At 40.7% G+C, this 22,387-nt stretch overlaps 1 protein-coding gene across 2 annotated transcripts in view; it reads left to right on the top strand.

Annotated features, from left to right (window-relative positions):
- Positions 1 to 14,053, top strand: part of IDS (iduronate 2-sulfatase) — a 55,536-nt gene extending 41,483 nt beyond the window's left edge. For both annotated transcript variants that reach the window (XM_053917239.1, XM_024551165.3), the window contains one exon: positions 9,459 to 14,053. In XM_053917239.1, the coding sequence (XP_053773214.1) occupies positions 9,459 to 9,931 (473 nt within the window). In that variant the 3' untranslated portion in view covers positions 9,932 to 14,053. The remainder of the gene's footprint in view (positions 1 to 9,458) is intronic.
- The last annotated feature ends 8,334 nt before the right edge of the window (positions 14,054 to 22,387 follow it).

Genomic DNA, 22,387 nt, shown 5'->3' with positions numbered 1-22,387 from the left:
CAATTTCATTTAGCTCTTTTTCTGGATTTTTTTTGTTTTTGTTTTTGGGTTGTTTGTCCTCCCATTTTAGTTGTATTTTTTTGTTTGTTTCTGTTTATTAGATTGATTTGCTTTGACTCTCTCTCTTGTGGAATGTCCTTATGTGGTAGGAGCCCTGTGGGACCCAGTGATGCAGACTCCTTGATCTCCTGATCTGGATGTTCTTGGAATGTCCCTTGTGTGGGTTATGTGGACTCTTCTGTTGTTTTGGGTCCTGATTTTCATTGACCTGTTTGTTGGTTGGAACTTACCCAATCTGGCTGACTAAGGGGCCCATCCCCTACCACTATTGCTCTGCCTTGAGGAGGATTCCAGTTGTGGGTTGGATTCCCCCATCAGGGCATGTATAGGAGGCCACCTATCAATGCTTCTTTCTCACACTAACACATCTCCCCCCTCTCCCAAATCAATAGATTATATCTTGTGTGCATCATCTTCTTTCACGTCTCATATCACCCTGATGGGATGGGGAAAGGAAGGGAAGAGTCTAGCAGCAAAACTGTAACACTAGACAGTGGCAGGGTGCATGTGCCACTCCCCCCAATGAGTCTCAGCCTCAGGCTCCTGCTGCTGCACTTGTACTGGGGTCTCTGCAGCCAGCACTGCCCTGGCCACCTCTCTCCACCTCCAGCATTCCCAGCTCCTCGGCCAAACCACAGACTCCTCAGTCAGACTCTATCCCTTTCCAGTTCTAGTGGCACCTGGGCCAGGGCAGTGACAGCTCCCTCCCTTGCAAGTAATGCAGCCCCCTGACCCTGGCTCTTGGCTGTGGCAGGGTGCATGGTCCTGCCCAGGGTGAAGAACACAGAAACAAAAGCATGACTTCTCTGGCAGCTTCTTCCTGAGGGGGATATTGTAATTTCCTCACATTGGCTCCTGCTCCAAATCTCTGCAGCCAGATATGCTGGATAGGGTGGTGGTAGCAGCAACTCCACCAGGAGAACTTGGGCCACTTGCCCCCCAGTGCCCTGAAAGGTGGGCAGGCACTTGCACATTTGCACAAACACTACATACTTGCCCATGCACATGCTCACTCCACCTACTTTCACCCACAGTCAGCTGGATTTTTGAGTTAATTGCTCAGTGGTTTAGCTGCAAGACCAGTCCAAAGTTGGGAGCAAGAAAACAGAGCTTCCAGCTACTCTGCAGCCATCTTGGAACCCTCAATGTCTGTTCCCAAGACTGCTTCTAACTATTGTATTCTACCACCTTTCAAAGTGGAATAAGAATCTTAGCACCCAAGGGGCTATTTTGGGAGAATGGTAAGAAAATTAACAACTGTAAAACAACCAAAATAGCAGTAGCTGACACTTATTGAGTGCTTACTCTGTTCCAGTCTTTGTGTTAAGAGTTTGACATATTTTCATTCATTCCATCCTCCTAACAGCACTAAAAATAGATAACATTATGGAACCTATTTTACACATAAAACCACTGTTTGGTTTCTCATCCCATGTCCCTAACTACTGTAATGTAGTAGCCTCCAAATAAGTATTTAAAATACATTACCCAAGTACATGAATGCAGTCCAGCTTACAGAATAACAAAGGAAGGCGTTTCTGTGGCTCTCCCATGAGTGGGAAGCACCAGTCTGTTTTCCAGGAAAGTGTATGGATTGGTTGCACCTACTGCCAGTCTCTGATGACCCCTGATTCTATTTATGTTGCTTTCTCCTCAGCAAGGGTTAAGATGCAGGATGGGAGGAAAGAAAGAAAAACAAACAAATAAAACAACACCAAGATAGAGCAAAATTGAGAAATAACAAAAAATAGTTGTTAGGTGGAGTGAACAGGATTTCAGAGATTGTTGCGAAGGGATTCAGAGGGTGGGGGAGCAGTGTCCCACAGTATAAGGTAATTGACTTTCCCATGGGAGGGATTAGCTCTTCTCATGAAAGATGGCTGCTATGGAGATCAGGTGTGTCTCAGCCCTGAAAATTCCACAGCCGCTCGCCCAAGTCTCTCCCCAGTGCCTCACACTCTAGATTCTCCTCTTGAAATTCCAGTCTGTGCTGCCTTCCCTTTGCTGGGGCCCTAGGTGGGTACCAAAAACAGAAAACCTGTGCTTTGCCCCTTTAAGGAAGAAAAATAATGGTGGGTTTGTCTCTAGCAGTTTTTGTCTCTCTGGAGTGCAGAGAACCCCCATGGTGCAGACTCCTTGATCTCCTGACCTGGATGTTCTAGGAATGTCCCTTGTGTGGGTTATGTGGGCTCTCCTGTTGTATTTGTGACCTGATTTTTTCTGACCCATTTGTTGGTGGGAACTTTCCTCCATCTGGCTAAGGGGCTCAACCCCTACCATGTCCGCCTCTGCCTTGAAAGGGCTTCTCAGTCAGGACATGTACAGGAGGCCACCAATCAACAGCTCTCTCACACTGACACCTGTCTCTCTTTCCCAAATTAGTAGAATATATATCCTGTATGCAAAGTCTTCTTTCAATTCTCTATCATCCTGATGGGGTGGGGGAGGGAAAGGAAGAGTCCAGCAGCAAAACTATAACACAAGACAATGGTGGAGTACTTGCAGGGCTCTTTCCAGTAGTCTCAGCCTTAGGCTCTCACCACTGTGCTCCAGCTGTGGTCTCTGAAGCCTGTGCTGCTGTGGCTGCCTCTCTCTACCCCAGGTTCTCCTGGCTCCTCGGCCGATCTGCAGCCTCCTTGTTTAGACTGTCCAGTTTGCCATTTCAGTGGCACTCTGGGCAAATAATATAGTCCCCGAACCCTGGCTTCCAGTGGTGGTGGCAGTGCATGGTCCAGCCCAGTGCAGAGGGCACAAAGGCAAGGCTGGGCACCGAAGTGCCACCACTCCAGTGTCTTCTTTCTGAGGAGGATGTTGTAAATTCCAAAAACTGGCTCCTGCTCCAATCTTGTGCAGCCAGGAGCACTGCCTGGGTGGTGGTGGTGGCAGTGGCACTGCCAGGTAAGCCCTGGCTGCCCACTGCTGAGTCCCCTCACAGATGGTAGATACTTGTGCACATGTTTGCACACTTGCACACACACATGCTCACTCACACATTTTCTCAACACACTCAACTGTATTTTCAAGTTGATTGCTCTGCGGTTTAGCTGCAAGACCAGTCTGGGGCTGGGAGCATGTGGACAGAGCTTCCAGCTACTCTGCAGCCATCTGAGAAACCTCCCCCCACCATTATCTATCTATCTACCTAACTTCCTCCCTTCCTTCCTTTCTTTTTATTTATTTATTTAACATTTTAGTTGTTGTATAAGTACAGTTTTCTCCCTTTTCCCCCCACCCCTCCCACCAGCCCAGCTCTCCCCACTTCCCTCCTCTGTTTCCACACCCCCCACTTGTTATTGTCCATGTGTCCTTTATAATGTTCCTGCAAACACTTCACCCTTTTCCCCTATAATCCCCTCCCCTCTCCCCGCTGGTCACTGTCAGCCTGTTACCAATTTCAGTGTCTTTGGTTATATTTTGCATGCTTGTTTTGTTGATTACGTTCCTCTTAAAGGTGAGACCATATGGTATTTGTTTTTCACTGCCTGGCTTATTTCACTTAGCATAATACTCTCCAGTTCCATCCATTCAGTTGCAAAGTGTAGGAGCTCCTTCTTTCTTTCTGTTGCATAGAATTCCGTTGTGTAAATGTACATAGTTTTTTGATCCATTCATTTACTGATGGGCACTTAGGTTGCTCACAGCACTTGGCTATTGCAAATTGGGATGCTCTGAACATTGGGGAGCATAGGTACTTTTGGATTGTTGTTTCAGGGTTCTTAGAATATAATCCTAGCAGTGGAATTGCTGGATCAAAGCGCAGTTCCATTTTTAGCTTTTTGAGGAAATTTCATACTGTTTTCCATACTGGTTGCACCAGTCTACATTCCCACCAACAGTACACTAGGGTTCCCTTTTCTCCACAAACTCTCCAACACTTGTTCTGTGTTGTTTTGTTTATGACAGCCATTCTCAGTGGTGTGAAGTGGTATCTGTTGTGGTTTTAATTTGCATCTCTCTGATAACTAGCAATACTGAGCATCTTTTCTTGTGTCTCTGGACACTCTGTAGGTCCTCCTTGGAGAAGCGTCTGTTCAAGTCCTTTGCCCATTTTTTAATTGGGTTGCTTGTCTTAGAATGGAGTTGTGTGAGTTCTTCATACATTTGGGAGATCAAACTCTTGTCTAAGGTATCATTGGCAAATATGTTTTCCCATATGGTTGGTTCTGTTTTCATTTTAATACTGTTTTCTTTAGCCATACATAAGCTTTTTATTTTGATGAGATCCCATTTGTTTATTCTTTCCTTTATGTCCCTTGCTCTAGGGACACATCAGTGAAAATATTGCTGCATTAAATATCTGAGATTTTCCTGCCTATATCTCCTCTAGGACTTTAATGGTGTCATGACTTATATTTAAATCTTTTATCCACGTTGAATTTATTTTTGTGTATGGTCTAAGTTGGTGATCGAGTTTCATTTTTTTGCACGTAGCTGTTAACTCTCCCAACATCATTTGTTGAAGAGGCTATTTTTCCTCCATTTTATGCTGCTGCCCGCTTTGTCGAATATTAATTGACCATAGAGCCTTCAGTTTATTTCTGGGCTCTCTGTTCTCTCCCATTAGTCTATGTGTCTGGTCTTATGCCAGTACCAGACTGTTTTGATTACAGTGGCCTTGTAATACAGTTTGATATCAGGTATTGTGATCCCTCCTGCTTTGTTCTTCTTTCTCAAAATTGCTGCAGCTATTCAGGGTCATTTATGGTTCCATATTAATTTCTGAATTGTTTGTTCTATATCTGTGAAATATGTCATGGGTACTCTAATAGGGATTGCATTGACTCTATAAATTTCTTTGGGTAGTATGGACATTTTGATGATTTTAATTCTCCCGATGCATGAAAACAGTATATGTTTCCATTTGTTTATGTCTTACTTAATTTCTTTCTTCAATGTTGTGTAGTTTTCTCAGTACAGGTCTCTTTACCTCCTTGATTAGGTTTATTCCTACGTACTTTATTTTTTTTTGTTGTTGCTATATCAAATGGGATTTTTTTCCTGATTTCTGTTTCTGATGTTTCATTATTTGTATACAAAAATGCCTTTGATTTCTGAATATTGACTTTGTATCCTGATGTTTTGCCAAACTCATTTATTAGGTGGAGCAGTTTTTTGGTCGAGTATATAAGATTTTCTCTGTATACTATCATGTCATCTGCACACAATGACAGATTTGTTTCCTTTTTTCCAATTGGAATGCCTTTTATTTCCTTTTCTTGTCTGATTGCTCTGTCTAGGACTTCCAATACTATGTTGAATAGAAATGGTGAAAGTGTAAAAGCTGGTCTTGATCCTGATTTTAGTAGAAAAGATTTTAGTTTTTGTCTGTTGAGTATGATGTTGGCTGTAGGTCTCTCGCATATGGCCTTTATTATGTTGAGGAGTGCTTGCTCTATTCCCACTTTGCTGAGTGTTTTTATCATAAATGAGTGCTGTACCTTATCAAACGCTTTTTCCGCATCTATTAATAAGATCATGTGATTTTTATATTTCTTTTGTTTATGTGATGTATTACGTTTATTGATTTGTGAATATTGTACCATCCTTGCATCCCTGGGATGAATCCTACTTGTTCATGGTGTATGATGTTTTCAATATGTTGCTGGATGCGGTTTTCCAATATTTTGTTGAGGATTTTAGTGTCTATGTTCATCAGAGATATTGGCCTGAAGTTTTCCTTCTTCGTTGTGTCTTTATCTGGTTTTGGGATTAGGATGATGCTGGCTTCATAAAAAGAGTTTGGGAGTCTTCCATGTTCTGGGATTTTTTGGAATAGTCTGTGAAGGATAGGGGTTATATCTGCCTTAAATGGTTTGTAAAGTTCTCCTATGAAACCATCTTATCCAGGGCTTTTGTGTATTGGAACTTTTTTGATTACTGCTTCAATTATGTCTGCTGTTATTGGTGTGTTTAGGCTTTTTGCTGCTTCTTCATTGCATTTTGGAAGATTATATTTTTCTAGAAATTTGTCCATTTCACCTGAGTTTTCAAATTTCTTGGCATATAGTTATTCGTTGTAATTTCTTACAGTCCTTTGTATTTCTGTGATATCAGTTTGAATCTCTCCTCTTTCATCTTTGCTCAGATTATGTTTATTTGGGTCCTCTCTTTTCCTGATGAGTCTGCTTAAAGTTGGTTTTGATTACACTTTCAAAGAACCAGCTCCTGGAGTTATTGATCCTTCAAATTGTGCTTTTAGTCTCTAAGTTTTTTAATTCTGCTCTGATCCTCATTATTTCCTTCCTTCTACTTGCTCTGTGCTGTCTTCGTTGTTGTTTTTTTAATTCTTGTAGGGGTAGGGTTAGGTTGTTTATTTGGAATGTTTCTATCTTTTTTATGTAGGTCTGTATCTCTATGAACTTCCCTCTCAGGACTGCCTTTGCTGTGTCCCTTACGTTTTGGATTGTTGTGAGTTCATTTTCATTAGTTTCCAGAAACTTTTTGATTTCTTCCCTGATCTCATTCTTGACCATTCATTGATTAATACTATGCTTTTCAATTTCCATGATTTTGAGTGTTTTTGAGTTTTTTTCTTGAGGTTGGTTTCTCGTTTCAGTCCCTTATCATCAGAGAAAGGTGTCCTATCATGGTGTCTATCTTTGAAGATGTTCCATGTGCATGTGAAAAGAATGTGTATTTTGCTTCTTTGGAATGAAATGCTCTGTATATATCAGTTAAATCCATTTGATCTAGGACATTGTTCAATGCCACAGTATCTTTGTTGATATTTTGTTTGGAAGATCTATCCATTTTTGACAGTGTGGTATTGAAATCCCCTACTATAATTGTGTTGCTGTCAATCTCTTTCTTGAAGTCCTCCAAGATTTTCTTTATGTATTTGGGTGCTCCTATGTTGAGTGCATATATATTTACAATGTTTATGCCTTGATGGATTCTTCCCTTGAGTATTATGAAGTGACCTTCTGGGTCTCTTTTTATGGTCCTTGTTTTTGAAGTCTATTTTATCTGATATGAATATTGCTACTCCGGCTTGTTTTTTACTGTCTATTTGCTTGGAAAATTTGTTTCCAGCCCTTCACTTTCAGTGTGTGTAGGTCTTTTTTCCTGAGGTGCGTCTCTTGTAGGTAGCATATGTGCGGGTCATGATTTCTTTTCCATTCAATTATTTGTGTCTTTTGATTGGATCATTTAATCCATTTATGTTAAAGGTTATTATTGATAAGTACTTATTCATTGCTATTTTTTCGTACCTGCGTTCCTCTCTCTCTCTCTCACTCTCTCTCACTGTTTTTTTTCCTGTTCTTAGAGCTGACCCTTTAGCATGTACTTGCAGAGCTGGTTTGGAGGAGATATGTTCTTTGAGGTTTCTTTTGCCTGGGAAGCTCCTTATTTGGCTTTCCATCTTAATTGAGAGACTTGCTGGGTAAAGTAGCGTTGGTTGCAGGCCTCTGGTTCTCATTACTTTGAATATTTCTTGCCATTCTCTTCTGGCTTGGAGTGTTTCCATTGAGAAATCATCTGCTAGTCTTATAGGAGCTCCCTTGTATATTACTTCCTATTTCTCCCTTGCTGCCTTTAAGATTCTCTCTTTGTCCTGGAATTTTGTCATTTTAAGTATGATGTGTCTTGAAGTGGGCCTCTTTGGGTTGCTCTTGAGTGGGACTCTCAGTGTTTCCTGGATTTGTGTGACTTTTTCTCTTATCATATTAAGGAAGTTGTCCATCATGACTTTTTCAAACAGAGTTTCTATCCCTCGCTCTTCCTCTTTTCCTTCTGGTATCCCTGTTGTATGGATATTATTATGTTAAAGTTGTCCTGCATTTCCCTTAACCCCTGTTTGTTCTTTCTGAGTCTCTTCCTTTTCTTGCTCTTTCTGGGTGTTTTTTCTACCTTGCCTCCAGCTCGCTGATCCAATCCTCTGCTTCATCTAGCCTACTTTTGATTCCTTCTGCTGTGTTCTTCAGTGTACAAATTGTATTCTTTATTTCTTCTTGTTCCTTGTTGATAGTTTCTATTTCCTTTGTCATGTTGATATAGTTTGCAGTGAGTTCATTGTAGTTTCCCTGTAGTTTCTGGTAGTTCTCTGTGAGCTCAGTGAGCTTCCTGATAACCAATTCTTTGAACTCAATTTCTGATAGTTGACTTGTCTGTGTTTCATTTAGCATTCTTTCTGAGGCTTCCTCCTTTTCTTTCATTTGGGGATTGTTTCTTTGTCTTCCCATTGTTTGTGAGACTCTTCTTGTTAGCCTCTGCTTCTTAAATTGATCTGTTCTGACTCCCTGAGTTTATGGCATAAACTTCTATGGTAGAAGATCTGTTAGATTCAGTGGTGCAGTCTCCTTGTTCTCCCGAGCTCGCTAGTCTTTGGCTGTCGTTTATGTTGGCTCTCTCTATGTGTTTGGGTTTTGATTGTTGTTTGGTCTTTCTTTGGTGTGTCCTTCCCTCCAGCTGGTTAACTGTGGTTCACTCCACCCACCATGTCTTGTATTGTGTTGTGCAATTGTGGACAGGTTTTGTTGAAGCTAAGTCTTCTGATTGTCCAAGATTTTGAGGCTTTTCTCTCACTCTTGTTCAGTTGTTTGTTTTGGGTGATTTCTTCACCATTTCATTTTATTTTCAGATTTCTCCTGGATTGAGGTTAGTGTGGCTTCCACTCCCTCCTTCACCTTCTTCCATTGTTATCTGTTGGTGGTTCCTTTGCTGGTGGGTTCTGTCTTCCAGCAGGTATACTGGTGTTCACAGCTCCCACGTATTCTGGGAACAGAGTCTTTCCTGTCGTCCCTCACTGCCAGGAATGCAGAGCGAGCGTGAGGCTGTCTGTGGGAGCAAACCCCATTGTCTTTCTAACATCATATTTTTACAATTGTCCAGGCCAACTGTCTTCTGCAAATGCCCCAAGTTAGCAATTATCTGATCGCTTTCTCATGAGTAGTTCAGGGTAAATATTTTAAACACATGCACTACTTGTGGGGTTGTGTGCTCTCAGTGTGTTAGATCAGGGGCACTTCCTGGCAGCCTGTGCCATTATTAGTGATGCCCGGTTTGATCACCTGTTTAAGGTGTTCATGTCAGCTAGGTCTTGACATTGTAATGGTAATCTGGAGAATGTTACTATGAGGCTTGGCATATCATGTTCTTTAACAGACTTCTTCCCAATGGGTTGGGCCTCCATTGATGACCCTTGTTTGAATCAATTATAAACTGGTGGTTCCAAAGTTCCAATAGTTTTTAAAAGTGCCAAGAAGATGAGGGCACCTTCCTTTTGCATTATGCTATTGGGTGAGGTGCTGAGCTGGCATTGTTTCTAAAGTTCTTACACTAAAAATAAATGTTGTAAAAGAAAAATGTGGAGCTCTGATTGGCTCATTTACTCATTTTGCCTGGTTGTGGCAGGATTCTGTAATGTAACCCATTCTGCTGGGTCTTTTCCTCCTCAGGCCAGCAAGCTGTGGACCTCGTGGAACTTGTTTCTCTCTTCCCCACACTCACGGGCCTCGCAGGATTGCATGTTCCACCTCGTTGTCCCATTCCCTCATTTCATGTGGAGCTATGCCGAGAAGGCCAGAGCCTTCTGAAGCATTTTCGATTTCATGACTTGGAAGAGGATCTGACTCTCCACGATAATCCCCATGAGTCCATTGCCTATAGCCAGTACCCCCGGCCTGCAAACTATCCTCAGTGGAATTCCGACAAGCCGAGTTTAAAAGATATAAAAGTCATGGGCTATTCCATACGCACCACAGACTATAGATATACTGTGTGGGTTGGCTTTAATCCCCATGAATTTCTAGCTAACTTTTCTGATGTCCATGCAGGGGAACTGTATTTTGTAGATACTGACCCTTTGCAGGATCATAATGTGTATAATGACTTCCAAGGTGGAGACCTTCTTCAGTCATTGATACCTTGAATTGTGCCAACCTCAAAGGGGATATATATATATGTAGTATGCTCCCTTGGAGCAGGTAACAAAAGGAATTAGAGCTGGTTATTTTGTGATTACTCTTAATATTGGAAGAAATCCAAGGGGTATGCAATCAAAACATGCATCAACAATTTGACAAAAGAATATACTACAGCCAAATATTTTGATTTGGCCTTTAATAGTTTCTAATTGGTAATTGAACTGGAACTGGGCTGAACCTTTTCTTTCCTTTTTTTTAAAGAATCATAGCTTATTTATTGAATGAATAAGTACAGATTGGTAAACTATAATTGTCATACCTTTAGATATCAAGACCATAATAACCAAACATAACACTGTATTTAATAAATACTTTAATCATTTGTGGAATTTAGTGCATTCCAAGAAGTAAGTATATATCAAATTAAGCTTGACATTGAGTTCCTGGTCTTTTGTTTATAATTTTATAATTTGTCTTATTTAGTCCAATATATTAAAAGTATTATGTCAATATGTAATATAGATTTCTTTTTAAAATAAAGTTAAATAATAATGCTAGATGCCAAGGCCTCAAAATCTTATCTTTAATTTTTTTTCTAAGATCACAAAATTCAAAATCTAAAGATAAAAAATATATGAACTAATTAATGTGGAATTTCTACATCAAATAATAACGTTCAGTAAACTAGAGTCATAACATGAATGAGAAATTTAGTTACATTTTTTAGAGACTTTCTGGCCCAAATAATACTTTGTTAGTAAATAATATGATGCTTGAACCCAAAGGCCATGTATTAAAAGACACCGTTGTTTACAATGGAAAACATTTAAAGACATAATTGTATGCATGAGTCGAGTCACTCACAACTTTGTTAGTGTTCTCTTTCAGGGTGTTTAGTTGCATACATCCATTTATTCAGGAAGCAAGAAATATCCTAATTAATTACTGATTAAAGACAACATTAATTTTATTAAATTTAAAATTATTTTGAGAATTGTGAAAATCTCATTAGTGTAATATCAGGTCATTTCTAATCCTCCAGAATGTAGTTCTGTATTCCCTGAAAATGAAATTAACCAGAAAGGCAGGTGGTAGTGATAAACTTAGCCTATGTCATCTTTAAAAGGATGGAATATTCACAACTCATTTACAATATGCTGCAGCTGATCAAATTATCAGTAGTCATCTGAAGTGTCAGTCACTTTCTGAATAAACATCAAATGTAGTTTTGAATCAAAATGATTAATTTTTAGTATTTCTCTCTGTACAAGTGCTTCATTGGTGAAACAAAATACAGCAAATTAGGTTAAGTTACTTCAGTATATTAAATGGTAACCAAAAAGGTAAGCTATTATATTAAAATATTACTTCAAATCAGTAAAATTTCAAAAGGTTTTTTTTTTTTTTTTTTTTTTTTTTTACGCTAAGTAACCTACAATAGAGGTATATAAGGTAACACAATGACCTTCTAAGTGGTTAAGTGACTCAGTGTTCTGGCAACAACAATTTCTACTTCAGGAGTGAAGGCCTTATTCATCTCCCCCGATCCTGAAGCTTCTCTCTCTTGCGGAAGCCTCAGCTTACACGTAGATGGCTTCCCTCAGTCTTTTCTTTTTCCTCCTTCATCCTCTTTATGGCTCTTATCACTTCCACTAAGATTTTTACAATCCACTCTGTAAATTTCTCATGACATATTTTCAGTATATTTAGCTTTATCTCCTACTCCATAGTTATAGTAAGTTTTAACATGGGGTTTTACTCCACATTCATTTGTTGCTCCTGTTGACTGCAATACATACACATCATCATTTTTTCTCACTTTATTTCATGAAGCACAGTTTCATTATCAAAAATCCCCAAATTCTGCTCTTGCTGAAGTCATAAGCTGAACTATGCCAGAAGAGAGTGAATGACATGCACATCGGATGTGCATCTGCCACTGGGTCTACATGGGGTGCTTTTACATGTTGATCTGTCTTTGCTGGAAGTGCTTCTGTCCTATCTTTGCTACATGAGGACCTCATGAATGCTTCAGCTCTCCTTAGGTTATAGTTTCTCTTGGCCTCCCTTTGCAAATCTGTCCTTTTATAAGTGAAGGCTGTATTTCACATTCAGTGGTATGCTCTTCTAAATCATCTTACGGGTTTTTTTTTTATTGTTGTTTTTGATACTGAACCCAGTTTAGAGCCACTTCTTGTTTCCTTTTGCATGTCTCCAACTCACATTGGAATGAAGAGCCACTTCTGGTTTTCAGATATTAAAGCTGATCATGCTCCTTATCTTGACTTAGTTTGGATAAACCACATCTTTGTTGTTTCACATAACCTTTATTTCATCTCACTGAGTTGGACATCTTTTATTAATTGTTCTCCAGACATTTTATTTGTAGAAAGACCCATTTTAGTTGACCAGGGCTCCTTTTACACAGTTCAGTTGAAACCAGAACAAGTGTTCCCAGAAATTTTCAATGGTCCTAATTCAGTGGCTCACAAGTATAAGGGCACATCAGGGAACTACCTGAAGGGCTTCTTAAAATCCAGTGTGCTGGGCCCTGCCCATAAAGGTTCTAATTCAGTGCATCTGGGTGAGGCCACTAGGCACATATATGACTATTTAATTTTAAATTATTTAAATGAAATAAACATTTCAAAAGTAGAATCTCAATTTCACTTGCCATATTTCAAGTGCTCAATAGCCACATGTGGTTGGTTAGTGGCTACAATGTTGAACAACACAGATCTAGAACCTTTTGTCATGACAGAAATTTGATTGAATGGAGCTGCTCTAGATTAATTGTGAATTTGAGCTGTATCCACCTGGTTGCTGGCAAGTTCCTCCTGTGGATTGATTCCCTACCCAATGTTTGCCTGCAAAGCCATGTCCAGATGTTAGTGAAGTATGTTTGATTTAAACGTAGCATAGGGAGTTCACTCTGGCAATTGGCCTTTTTCTCTACTCCCATGGCCATCACCTCAGCCCTTCTTACCTCCTTCTCAAGTAGTTTGCCTGCCCTTCCTCTTTCCTCCCTCATCCCTAAAGAATCCACGTGTCTTCCTGAAATCCCTCTTTGATCCTGTCCTTTCAGAACACCATTAGTGCCTATTACTGGGTCTATAAAGACCTCCCCTAGCAGTCAGAGTCTTCCCTGACTCCACAAAGACCCTTTCCTTGGCTGACCAGTTTGCATACTGGTCCCTTGCTCTCCTTTGCCAATCTCTGCCTCCCCATCCACTCCTAGATTTTCCCCTCTTCCCTTCACTATACAGTCATGATCACTCTTCACACCCTGCTCCCATGCTCCTACCTCCAAAAGGCTAAGAATTTGTGACTCTCTAGACTACATTATGGGAGGAAATTAACATTATTAAAGAATCTCATGGCTCCCTTACTTAAAAAAAGGTATTTTTTCTTTATCATAAAATTGTATTAATTATAGAAAAACTGGAAGACAGAAGTATAGTAAAAGATAGGAAAATGTGTCTAATATTTTACTCCAAAATAGTCACTTAACATCTTGTGTTTTTTGAGGGTGTAAATTTTTACATGGTTGTGATCATACTATGTCCTCTATTGTGTAGTTTTGTATTCTTGTTTTTTTTTCCCCCGCTTAAGTATTATACACATTTTTGCAAAAATGCTTTATGCTGGTAAGAATATATTGTATAGTTTTTATCAATTTACATAACCTTCCAATCATTTGAAGTTTAGGTTATTTCCAAATTTGTAGTGTTGTAAATAATGCTGTGATGAACAACTTTTTGAATAAAATGTTTTTATGTACTTCAAATTATGCCATTAGGATAGTCTCTCAGTGCCAAATTGTCAAAAGTTTCTCTATTTTGTTCCCCTCCCCACTCTCATGCTACCTTAGGGTAGTAAAACTAAAACTAAAGCAAATAAGCATACAAATAAAAACCATAAAACCAACAAAAAAACCCCCCAAACTCACCCCTAACAATGATAGATGAAAATGGCATCCTGTTTACCTTCTAATTCTTTGCTCATTAGTGACTTTGATCATGTTCTCTTTGTACAATTTTTGGGCATCTGTATTTCCAGTCTTTGAATTTGCCTTTTAATTTTGGTTATGGGTTACACTTTTCAAGTAATTAAACAAATTGCTCTTTTCCTGTGTGTTTTTTTTCCTGTCTTTTTCTGTTAAACCTGAAGACCTCTCTCAATCTGGAGATTGAATAAATATTTATATTCTTTTGCTTTTTTGTGGTTTGGTTTTCTACTTGATTTATCCTGTCTCTCCACCCCATTATCAAAGTAACAAACATATGCTTATTGTGGAAAATTGTGATAATGAAAAGAAGCCCACTGTCCAGAATGTAGCCACTGTTGATGTGTCTATTTCTTTCTGCTCTTTTTCCATGTACGTGAGTACAGATATGGACATTTTTATCTTTACATAGCTGAAATCTACTACAAACAATCCTGTATCCTGCTGTTTTTAAATCTAAAATAACATTAGAGTGGTTTTTCATGTCGTTGATGGTTCTTGGTTAGCAGTTGTAATGACTGCACCACCCTCCCTACATTAATTACTCTTTTAAGTGAATTCTCAAATTTATATATGCACTTTTAAAAATTGTGGTAAAATACACATAGCATAAAATTTACCATCTTAAACATTATTAAATGTGTAGTTTGATGGCATTAAGTACACTCACATTGTTGTGCTGCTGTCACCTTCATCCATCCACAGAACTCTATCCCTCTTGCAAAACTGAAACTCTGTTCTCATTAAATACTAACTTTCCATTCTTCCCCTCCCTCTAACACTTGGCTCCCACCATTCTATTTTCTGTTGCTATGAATTTGATTACTCTAGGAACCTCACATAAGAAATCATACAGTATTTGTCCTTTTGTGCCTGGCTTATTTCACTTAGAATAATATTGTTAAAGTTCATCCATGTTGTAGCATATTGCAGAATTTCCTTTCTTTTAAAGACTGATTCATATTACATTGTATTGATAGACTACATTTTATTTATCAGTTCAGCCCCTGATGGACACTTGCTTTGTTTCTACCTTTTGGCTTTTGGAAATAATGTTGCTATGATCATAGCTATACAGCTATCTGTTTGAGTCTCTGCTTTTAATTCTTTTGGGTAGATACCCACCCTACATTCATCTTTAATTACTTAAAAATGTTGGGTTGTGTGCTAAATGATGGACAAGGCAACTCTGAGGGAGCATCCCCAGATTACAGAGGCCAGGATTTCTCTGAATGATGACCAGAGCTGGCTCTTTCCTGTTCTAGGGCCAACCTCACTGATGCCTGCCCGATTCCTACCTTACCATGTGAAGGGCTTTGGGTATAAATTCACAAATGGGGCTCAGCCCCTTCTCATTGCCCAAGTCCAACCTATACGTTATAGTTCCTCTGAAGACTCTCTTGAATTCTGGCCTCAGATCCAGTGTTGAACTAGAATGCAGCTGCCCACTTTGGCCTCCATCCATTTTTCTCTTTTGGTCTTAGGTATAGCCTTTTGTGGTTGAGATTGCTGTCAGTCTAGCCTCTCCTCATCCCAATGCACTTGGTGTCCCCTTGGCATTCCCCAGCAGTCTCTCCTCTGCTCAGGAGAACTTAAAGATGAGAGGGCTGTCACTAATTGGTGTCCTTGGATTGCCCATAGTGTTGCCATGATGGGTAGTAATACTGCCTGCCCTCAGGTCTTGCCTTCCCCATGCTACTGAGGCCTCTTATGGCATCCCTGTCCGTTTGTCCACCAGGTGGGGTAGAGCAACTTTTCTCTCGAGTGTCAGCTGAAATATAAGCACTCTAATGTTGTAGAGGGCCCACCTTCAAGGGTTTTTCTTTGTGATAGAGTTTTCTGGCTGTTATTTCATGTACTACTCAAGATCAGTGGCATCCAATGGTGCTAGTCACTGAAAGACAGACACCCTTGTTTGACTATGGATTCCGAGGCTTCTCATGGGGGCAAATCCAGGCTGGAGAAAACAAACATGGCTTGGGCTGGCTCTGGATGAAGTATCAGGAAACCACTTACAGGTACCCACACAAAATCATGTGGCAAAGCCCAGGGAGGAAGAGCAGAGTCCCACTGCCAGCAAGGAACAAAGTCTCAAGGTATTTGTTATCTACTAGAAAGCCAGAGTTAGGATTTGGGCAAAGAGAGGAACAAACACCAGAAGAAAAAACTACTTTTGTTTTTTTCTGTCTATAAAAGTCAAGGGCCATTGATTTATGTGGGTAAGATGGTTTGGAGCAAGGACTGAGGCTGACATTTACACAGCCTTTGCCCTAATGTATCATCATTTTGGGTGTGTTTTGGAAAGAAACTTGCAGGTGATTTATATTCAAAACTCATCATTTAGGTAACAGGTTTTATGAATTCATCTCTTCCATACTATTAAAAAGGTACCCTTGTATTTGTGTTAATGGCAGCATGAGTTATTATATGATTAAATAATATTAAATTTGCCATTATCATTGTGTGTGCTATACTCGCTGCTGTTTTGGGACTGCGTGATGCTGCCTTAAAATAAATGAAGCCACTTAACAAATCTCATTACTATGTTACAGGTTTGTCCCCTTACAGTATCCAGCCTGTTTCCACCCATGTGAGGACAGGGCAGATGTGGTGTGGGTTTTGAGAAGGAGTCGAATTCTTTCTTGATGGTAGGGGGTGCATTGCTCTTGAGTGTAGAAGCGCCTTTCTGGGCAGTGATATTTCTCCCAGCTTGCCCTGAGGTTAGAAACTCCCCAGAAAGAAGGAAGTGGGGTGATAAATCAGATGGGCCTCTGTTTAGGGAAACCAGATATGCAATAGCAACCACTTAAAAGGGGGCAGACTTGTCTTCTTGAAGGAAATGTGTGAGTTCCTGGGGTCCCAACTGGAAAAATCCCTACTTAGTGCTTTGAATTAAATGTGCTTTGATGAGCCTTGACTTATCTTTTTACACATTGCCTTATGGATGGCTTTGAGTGAAGACATCATAAATTACCAAATGGATCAGTACAGGCTGGAAGGATTGGGTGAATGGAAGCAGATGAAATATATCCAATACATTTATTTGCTGGCTTATTTATTGTGACTAGATAATATAAGCATATGGTACAAAGTTTGAAAGACACACACATGTCAACAATACTAGTCATTTTCTCTTCCCTCCTGTCCCCAGTGGCCCTACTGTCCTCAGAGGAATGGAAAGATGCCAGTTCCATGTGAATTGGTGAAGTTTGAGAAAGATAAATGTAGGCCAAACAAGTGGGCCCCAGAACCAAGATATTAGGGAGGGGTGACCCAAGAGAGCAGTATCATACATGCAAACCTTTAGTATTTTGGTCAATGCTTAGTATGGGGACTTGGTGTGACACAACTGCCAGAAAGTGAAAGGAATGTCATGTCACATAAATGGGTATTCGTGAGGAGTGAGGTGGTCAGCTGTTCTTCCCACATGGTCAGCCAGCACCTGGAGAATTGTGTTTAGCCAAGGACCCAGAGTTGTCATAGAAATGTGGACAAACAGGAGATCCAATATGGTGTGTGAGGAACAACCTAGAGGAATGTTTAACTTGGGAGAAAAAAGACATGGGAACATATGATGGAGGGTGATGGGGAGCAGAGCATGGTACTGTCTTGAAATCTCTTCAGAACCATCATAAGCAAGAGAGATTGAACATGTTCTCTAATGGCCCCAAGGAAAGAACCAGTACCACAGGCTGCAGGAAACAGATGGCAGTTCAATGAAAGGTTGAATTTTAAAAGCAGCTCATAGTTTGAACAGTCTGTTCTTAGTTTTGGTGAGCTGTCACCTGAAGTATATAAGTAATACCTAGGATGGTGTTTCTCAATAGGGGTGATTCTACTCTCAGGGGACATTTGGCAATGTCTGGACTCATTTTTGGTTGTCACAACTGAGGGCAGTGCTGCTGACATTGAGTGGGGAGAGGCCAGGCGGGAAGAAAGCATGCACAGGAAAGCCCCCACAACAAAAACCATCTGACCACAAGTGGCAGAATTTTCAAGGTCGAGATACTGACACAGGCAATCATTTTCCAGAGCAGGCTATTCACTAAAACCCCTTTTGTCTCTGAGACTTTCATGATTTGGAGAATACACTCTCAATTATTAAAATAATGTGCTGACTATATAAAATGAGTGACCCTTTGCATATTGCCTTACGAAATCTTTAAAGATGACAAGGAGCATTCAAATAAAGATGAATATTTTAAAACAACAAAAAAAGTTTCTATAGTAGTAGTTGTTCGGATTTTTCATTTCTCCCTGTCCAGAGAGATTCTACCATCTCAGTTTTCTCTCTGATAGAAGAGGAATTATGTATGCTGGGTAATTTCTTTTAAAAATAATATTGGACTCCTCCCTTATTGCAATATTATTTACATATTTATCACAGAAAAATTAGAAAAATATTCTCAAGCAAAGACAATAACCTAACACCACTGTTAACCTGATATAGCTTTTCCTATGCCTAATATATTGAACAATTTTACATTGTATCTGTTATTCTCCATCCTTTTTTACAACCTCCTTTTATGCTGCATGATTTCTAAGGGGCTCCCCAATTCCAACTTCCTATGACATGCAAATATGAAGCATTTGCATGTGAGCATGTGTTGCTATTTCCTGGAGGACAAAACGGGAAACCTGAGAGTTTCCTTCCTTTCCCATGCCAGCCCCATAAATGTGAATACTTCTACAAAGTTTCACACCAAGACTGTTGCTCTTTACAGCCTTGACCTTCATGAATCTGCTGGCTGCAGGGCCTGGAGAGCCCTACAACCCCACAGGGTGTAGACGTGCACCAAAAGACCATGTGGATTTTAACTTCTTCAGTATATTCCAAATCCATCCACACATCTATCTCTATGCATACCATTCCATGCCACTATCCCCTATCACTTGGACACCTGACCACTTCCTAAGTGGTCTTCCACTCCTGTTTCATGGCATTCTGGTTCACACAGTTCTGCAGATGATCTTTGCAAAATGCAAATCTAATCATGTCACTGCCCACTGCTTGTACCTTCCCACCCCCAAATATAGTGTTCAGTGGCTTCCCATTGACATGAAAGCAAGCAGAAAAGACTTTAACCTGGACTTTGTGTATACCCTTCATGACTTGGCCCCTACTGACCTCCTTGTCCTGACTCCTGTCTTCAGGGCCAGCTTGACCCTCCCTTCCCAAGGGCATCCTTTCCTAATGCCTTTGACTAGGTCAGATTGCAGAATACCCATACCACATTTTCTTAGCCCTTAGCTATGTTGTAGTTTCACACTCATTTATGTAATTGCTTCATTTGTATGTACTTTCCCCCAGTAAGCTCTCTGGGACATAGAGTGTCTATTTTTGCACTATTGTCTCCCAGTGTCTAGCACATGGGAACCCCCACAACTAATGTTAGTGGAGTGAATGAGTACTTGTATATTAAGGTAACTCTAAAGGATTAAATTGTAGAAATAGAATTTCCAGGTCAAAGGCATGAATAAAGGACATTTGTCATGATTTTGGCCACCAACATCATAAATGCTGGGGAAATTCACCATGCTATTATTTTGGGTGGGAAGCAGAACCCACTTGCCACTGTAGAGGCACAAAATACCAGATGGCCAGTTTTCCTATGGCTCCCTTGTGGCTAGAGAGCAGATATGTGACCCTGACCCAACTACGCAGATACCCTCTTCCCCAGTCTGTGAGACAGGAACCATGGTGACTCCATCTTTGTGGTAGAAATCAGTGGTGGCATGGCATAGCACGTAGGTTATGCAGCAACAGTGGGTGAGCAGTGGCCACCAGTGTTTGGTAGTAGAAATGTCAGTGTCAGTGCCAGACTGTTTTTGTGGTGTGATTTCAGCTGTGGTTGTGTGCGATATGTCTCTTCTCAGGTGTGAGACTGCAGTGTTCCCTGGGACTCTGAGTTAATAGCCTTAAAAAAAGTACAAACCCTTTTCTGCTTAAATTAACTAGACGCAGTCAAGCAACTAGGGCTCCTGACTAAGGTAGTCTGTACATTGGACAATCTGGAAGCTGGTGTCAAACTGGTCTCCAAAGATGTTGCAAAAATTGACAGTCCCATCAGTAGGGCACCCAGAATTTGTGTTATATCTGTGTTTTGTTGCTTTTCAATGACCTAATTCTAAGGAAAGAGGCATTCCTTATTCATCCTCTATGCTAAGCCTCTAATCCAGTGCCTATCATGTTTTAGATACTTATATGTTTACTCAATGAATGAACATAAAGAATTTTTTAAAAAGTTTGAGGAAGACCAAACTAGAACCAGAGACTGAGATTTGGGAGGACGCCCATGCATTTCCTCATTCCACAAGGGGAGCTGAAGCCTAGAGGAGGGAAGCCACTCAGTCAAGGATTTACAGCTTGCAAAGTGGCAGCAGGCCTCAGGCCTAACTCCACTGAGTCAATTCTGTGGCCACCTCCAAGTCCAGTCCCCTGTGGCAGCTGATGCAAAGTCTACAGCTTGGGTAATCTTCCTCTTCTTGGGTCTACCCACCCAGGAGGTAGGTTTCAGCTTCTGTGATGAGCAAATAAGCCGTGGGGTGGCCAGAAAATCAACTTGTGAAAGGGGAAATTGCTGTGACCATCCACTTGGAAAATTGCCTTTGTATGTAACTGGAAGACACAAATGCATGTGTGTGTATGTATGTATGTATGTATGTAAGGATTGAACGTGAGCTCCTCTATGGCCATATTTTCTATTTCCTTTCATTCTTTTTAAAAAGATTTTATATACTTATTTTGAGAGAGAGGGGAAAGGAAGGAGAAACAGGAGAGAAGCATCAATGTGTGGTTGCCTCTCACATGCCACCTACTGGGGACCTGACCCACAACTCAGGCATGTGCCCTGACTGGGAATCAAACCAATAACCCTTTGGTTTGTAGGTCGGCACTCAACCCACTGAGACACACCAGCTAGGGCAATTTCCCTTAATTCTTTGTATTGCTTTTAAATCAAAGGGAAGCAGTGACAGAGAACCTCTTGCCCCGAGCTACGTGTATGAAAATGAAGAAGGTTATGGGAATCGTGTGTTTTCAATAATGGATCTGTGTTGCCTCCCTTTGTTAGAAATGAAGGGAGATGGCTGCTAAGTTGGAGGGAAGAGGCAGTGGATGGTGGGGGGATCCTAATTTAGTGGTTTTACCTTTCCCACATCCCAAAATTATCTATTTAAGCATAACCAACTGGTATAAAAATCAGTCCTGAGCCCAACCATGTCATTTTATTAGAGGGTTTTTAAAAAGTTTTTTCACCACCACAGCTTGATAATTAAAAATATTCATAGAGCTGAGTCCGTTTTGAAGAGAACGTCTGTAAAATTGGGTCAGCAGATATGTTACATGTTGGCAAGCAAGGTGAAATAGAGCCCTGGTCTGGTCGGAGCTTCACAGCAGCAGGGAAGTGTTTTGTTTCCACATAGGGCACTTGGAGTTGTGCCTTTGGACTGCGATCCTTCCACACCGCCCAGGCCTGCCCTCCAGCACTGCACGGGAGGGCTGTAGACTGGGGCTGAGACAGCTTGCGGTTTCAGGAGAGGCCAGTAGAGGCCGCTGTGGCACCAAGAACAGGCGGAACGTGACCAGTTGGTGGAGGGGACATTTTCTAGGAGTAATGACTTCACAAACACCGACTGTTCTTGAATTTTAGTCCAGAATTTTAAAGACACTTATGAATTAACAAGGATAAAAGACTCGGCAGATAAAACGCAGGTACCAGATCCCCTGAGGTTGTTTTCTAACTGCTTTTCTAACCTAGTTTCTCCTCTCTAGGCCTGGGTCTCATTCGCATCTCTCGTGATGCAGGCTTTACGTATGGTGAGGAAAATCCTCCAAAAATGAAGTGTTGTGGCTGCAGCCTGTAGTATTTATTCCCAAATAATTTTGCAAAACAGGATGTTACACTACAATCTGCATTAACAAGTACTGGCAGCAGGTGCCAGGCACCAAGTGGGCTCCAGTAATGGGGCTGCAGAATAAAATCTGAATGTCCAGATAAATAATGAATTTCAGATGAACAATGATTAATTGGTTACTATAAGTATTGATTTGTTGTTTCCTGGAATTTACAATTTAACTGGATGTCCTGCATTTTGATTTGCAAACTCTGGCTACATGAGGGGTTACTCTGGTCAGGTAGCAGTGAGCTGCCCTGAGGGAACTCAGAGACTCCGGGTGCTCAGGGCTGAAGCTGGGCACACAGTTCTAATGCCATGTTGGTGGCAATATGTTCAGACAGGGAACAATTGGGCTCTCAGTCTTGCCTAGTGGTAAGAGGACTCAGAGGAAGGAGTTTGCTCACTGAGAAGTGGCAACTAGAGGTAATCTACTTCTCTTTGGTTATCACCCTCCCCCTAACACCTGCACAGGCAAACAAACTTCAGAAGACTTGATTTCCAGACTCACTGAGTTCAACCAGTGGCAACCTGTGTCATGGCTGTGGGAGACCTTGTG

This window comes from Desmodus rotundus, chromosome X (assembly GCF_022682495.2).
Source record: "Desmodus rotundus isolate HL8 chromosome X, HLdesRot8A.1, whole genome shotgun sequence".
NCBI classification, from domain to species: Eukaryota; Metazoa; Chordata; class Mammalia; order Chiroptera; family Phyllostomidae; genus Desmodus; species Desmodus rotundus.
This window is presented reverse-complemented; position numbering and strand designations above follow the sequence as displayed.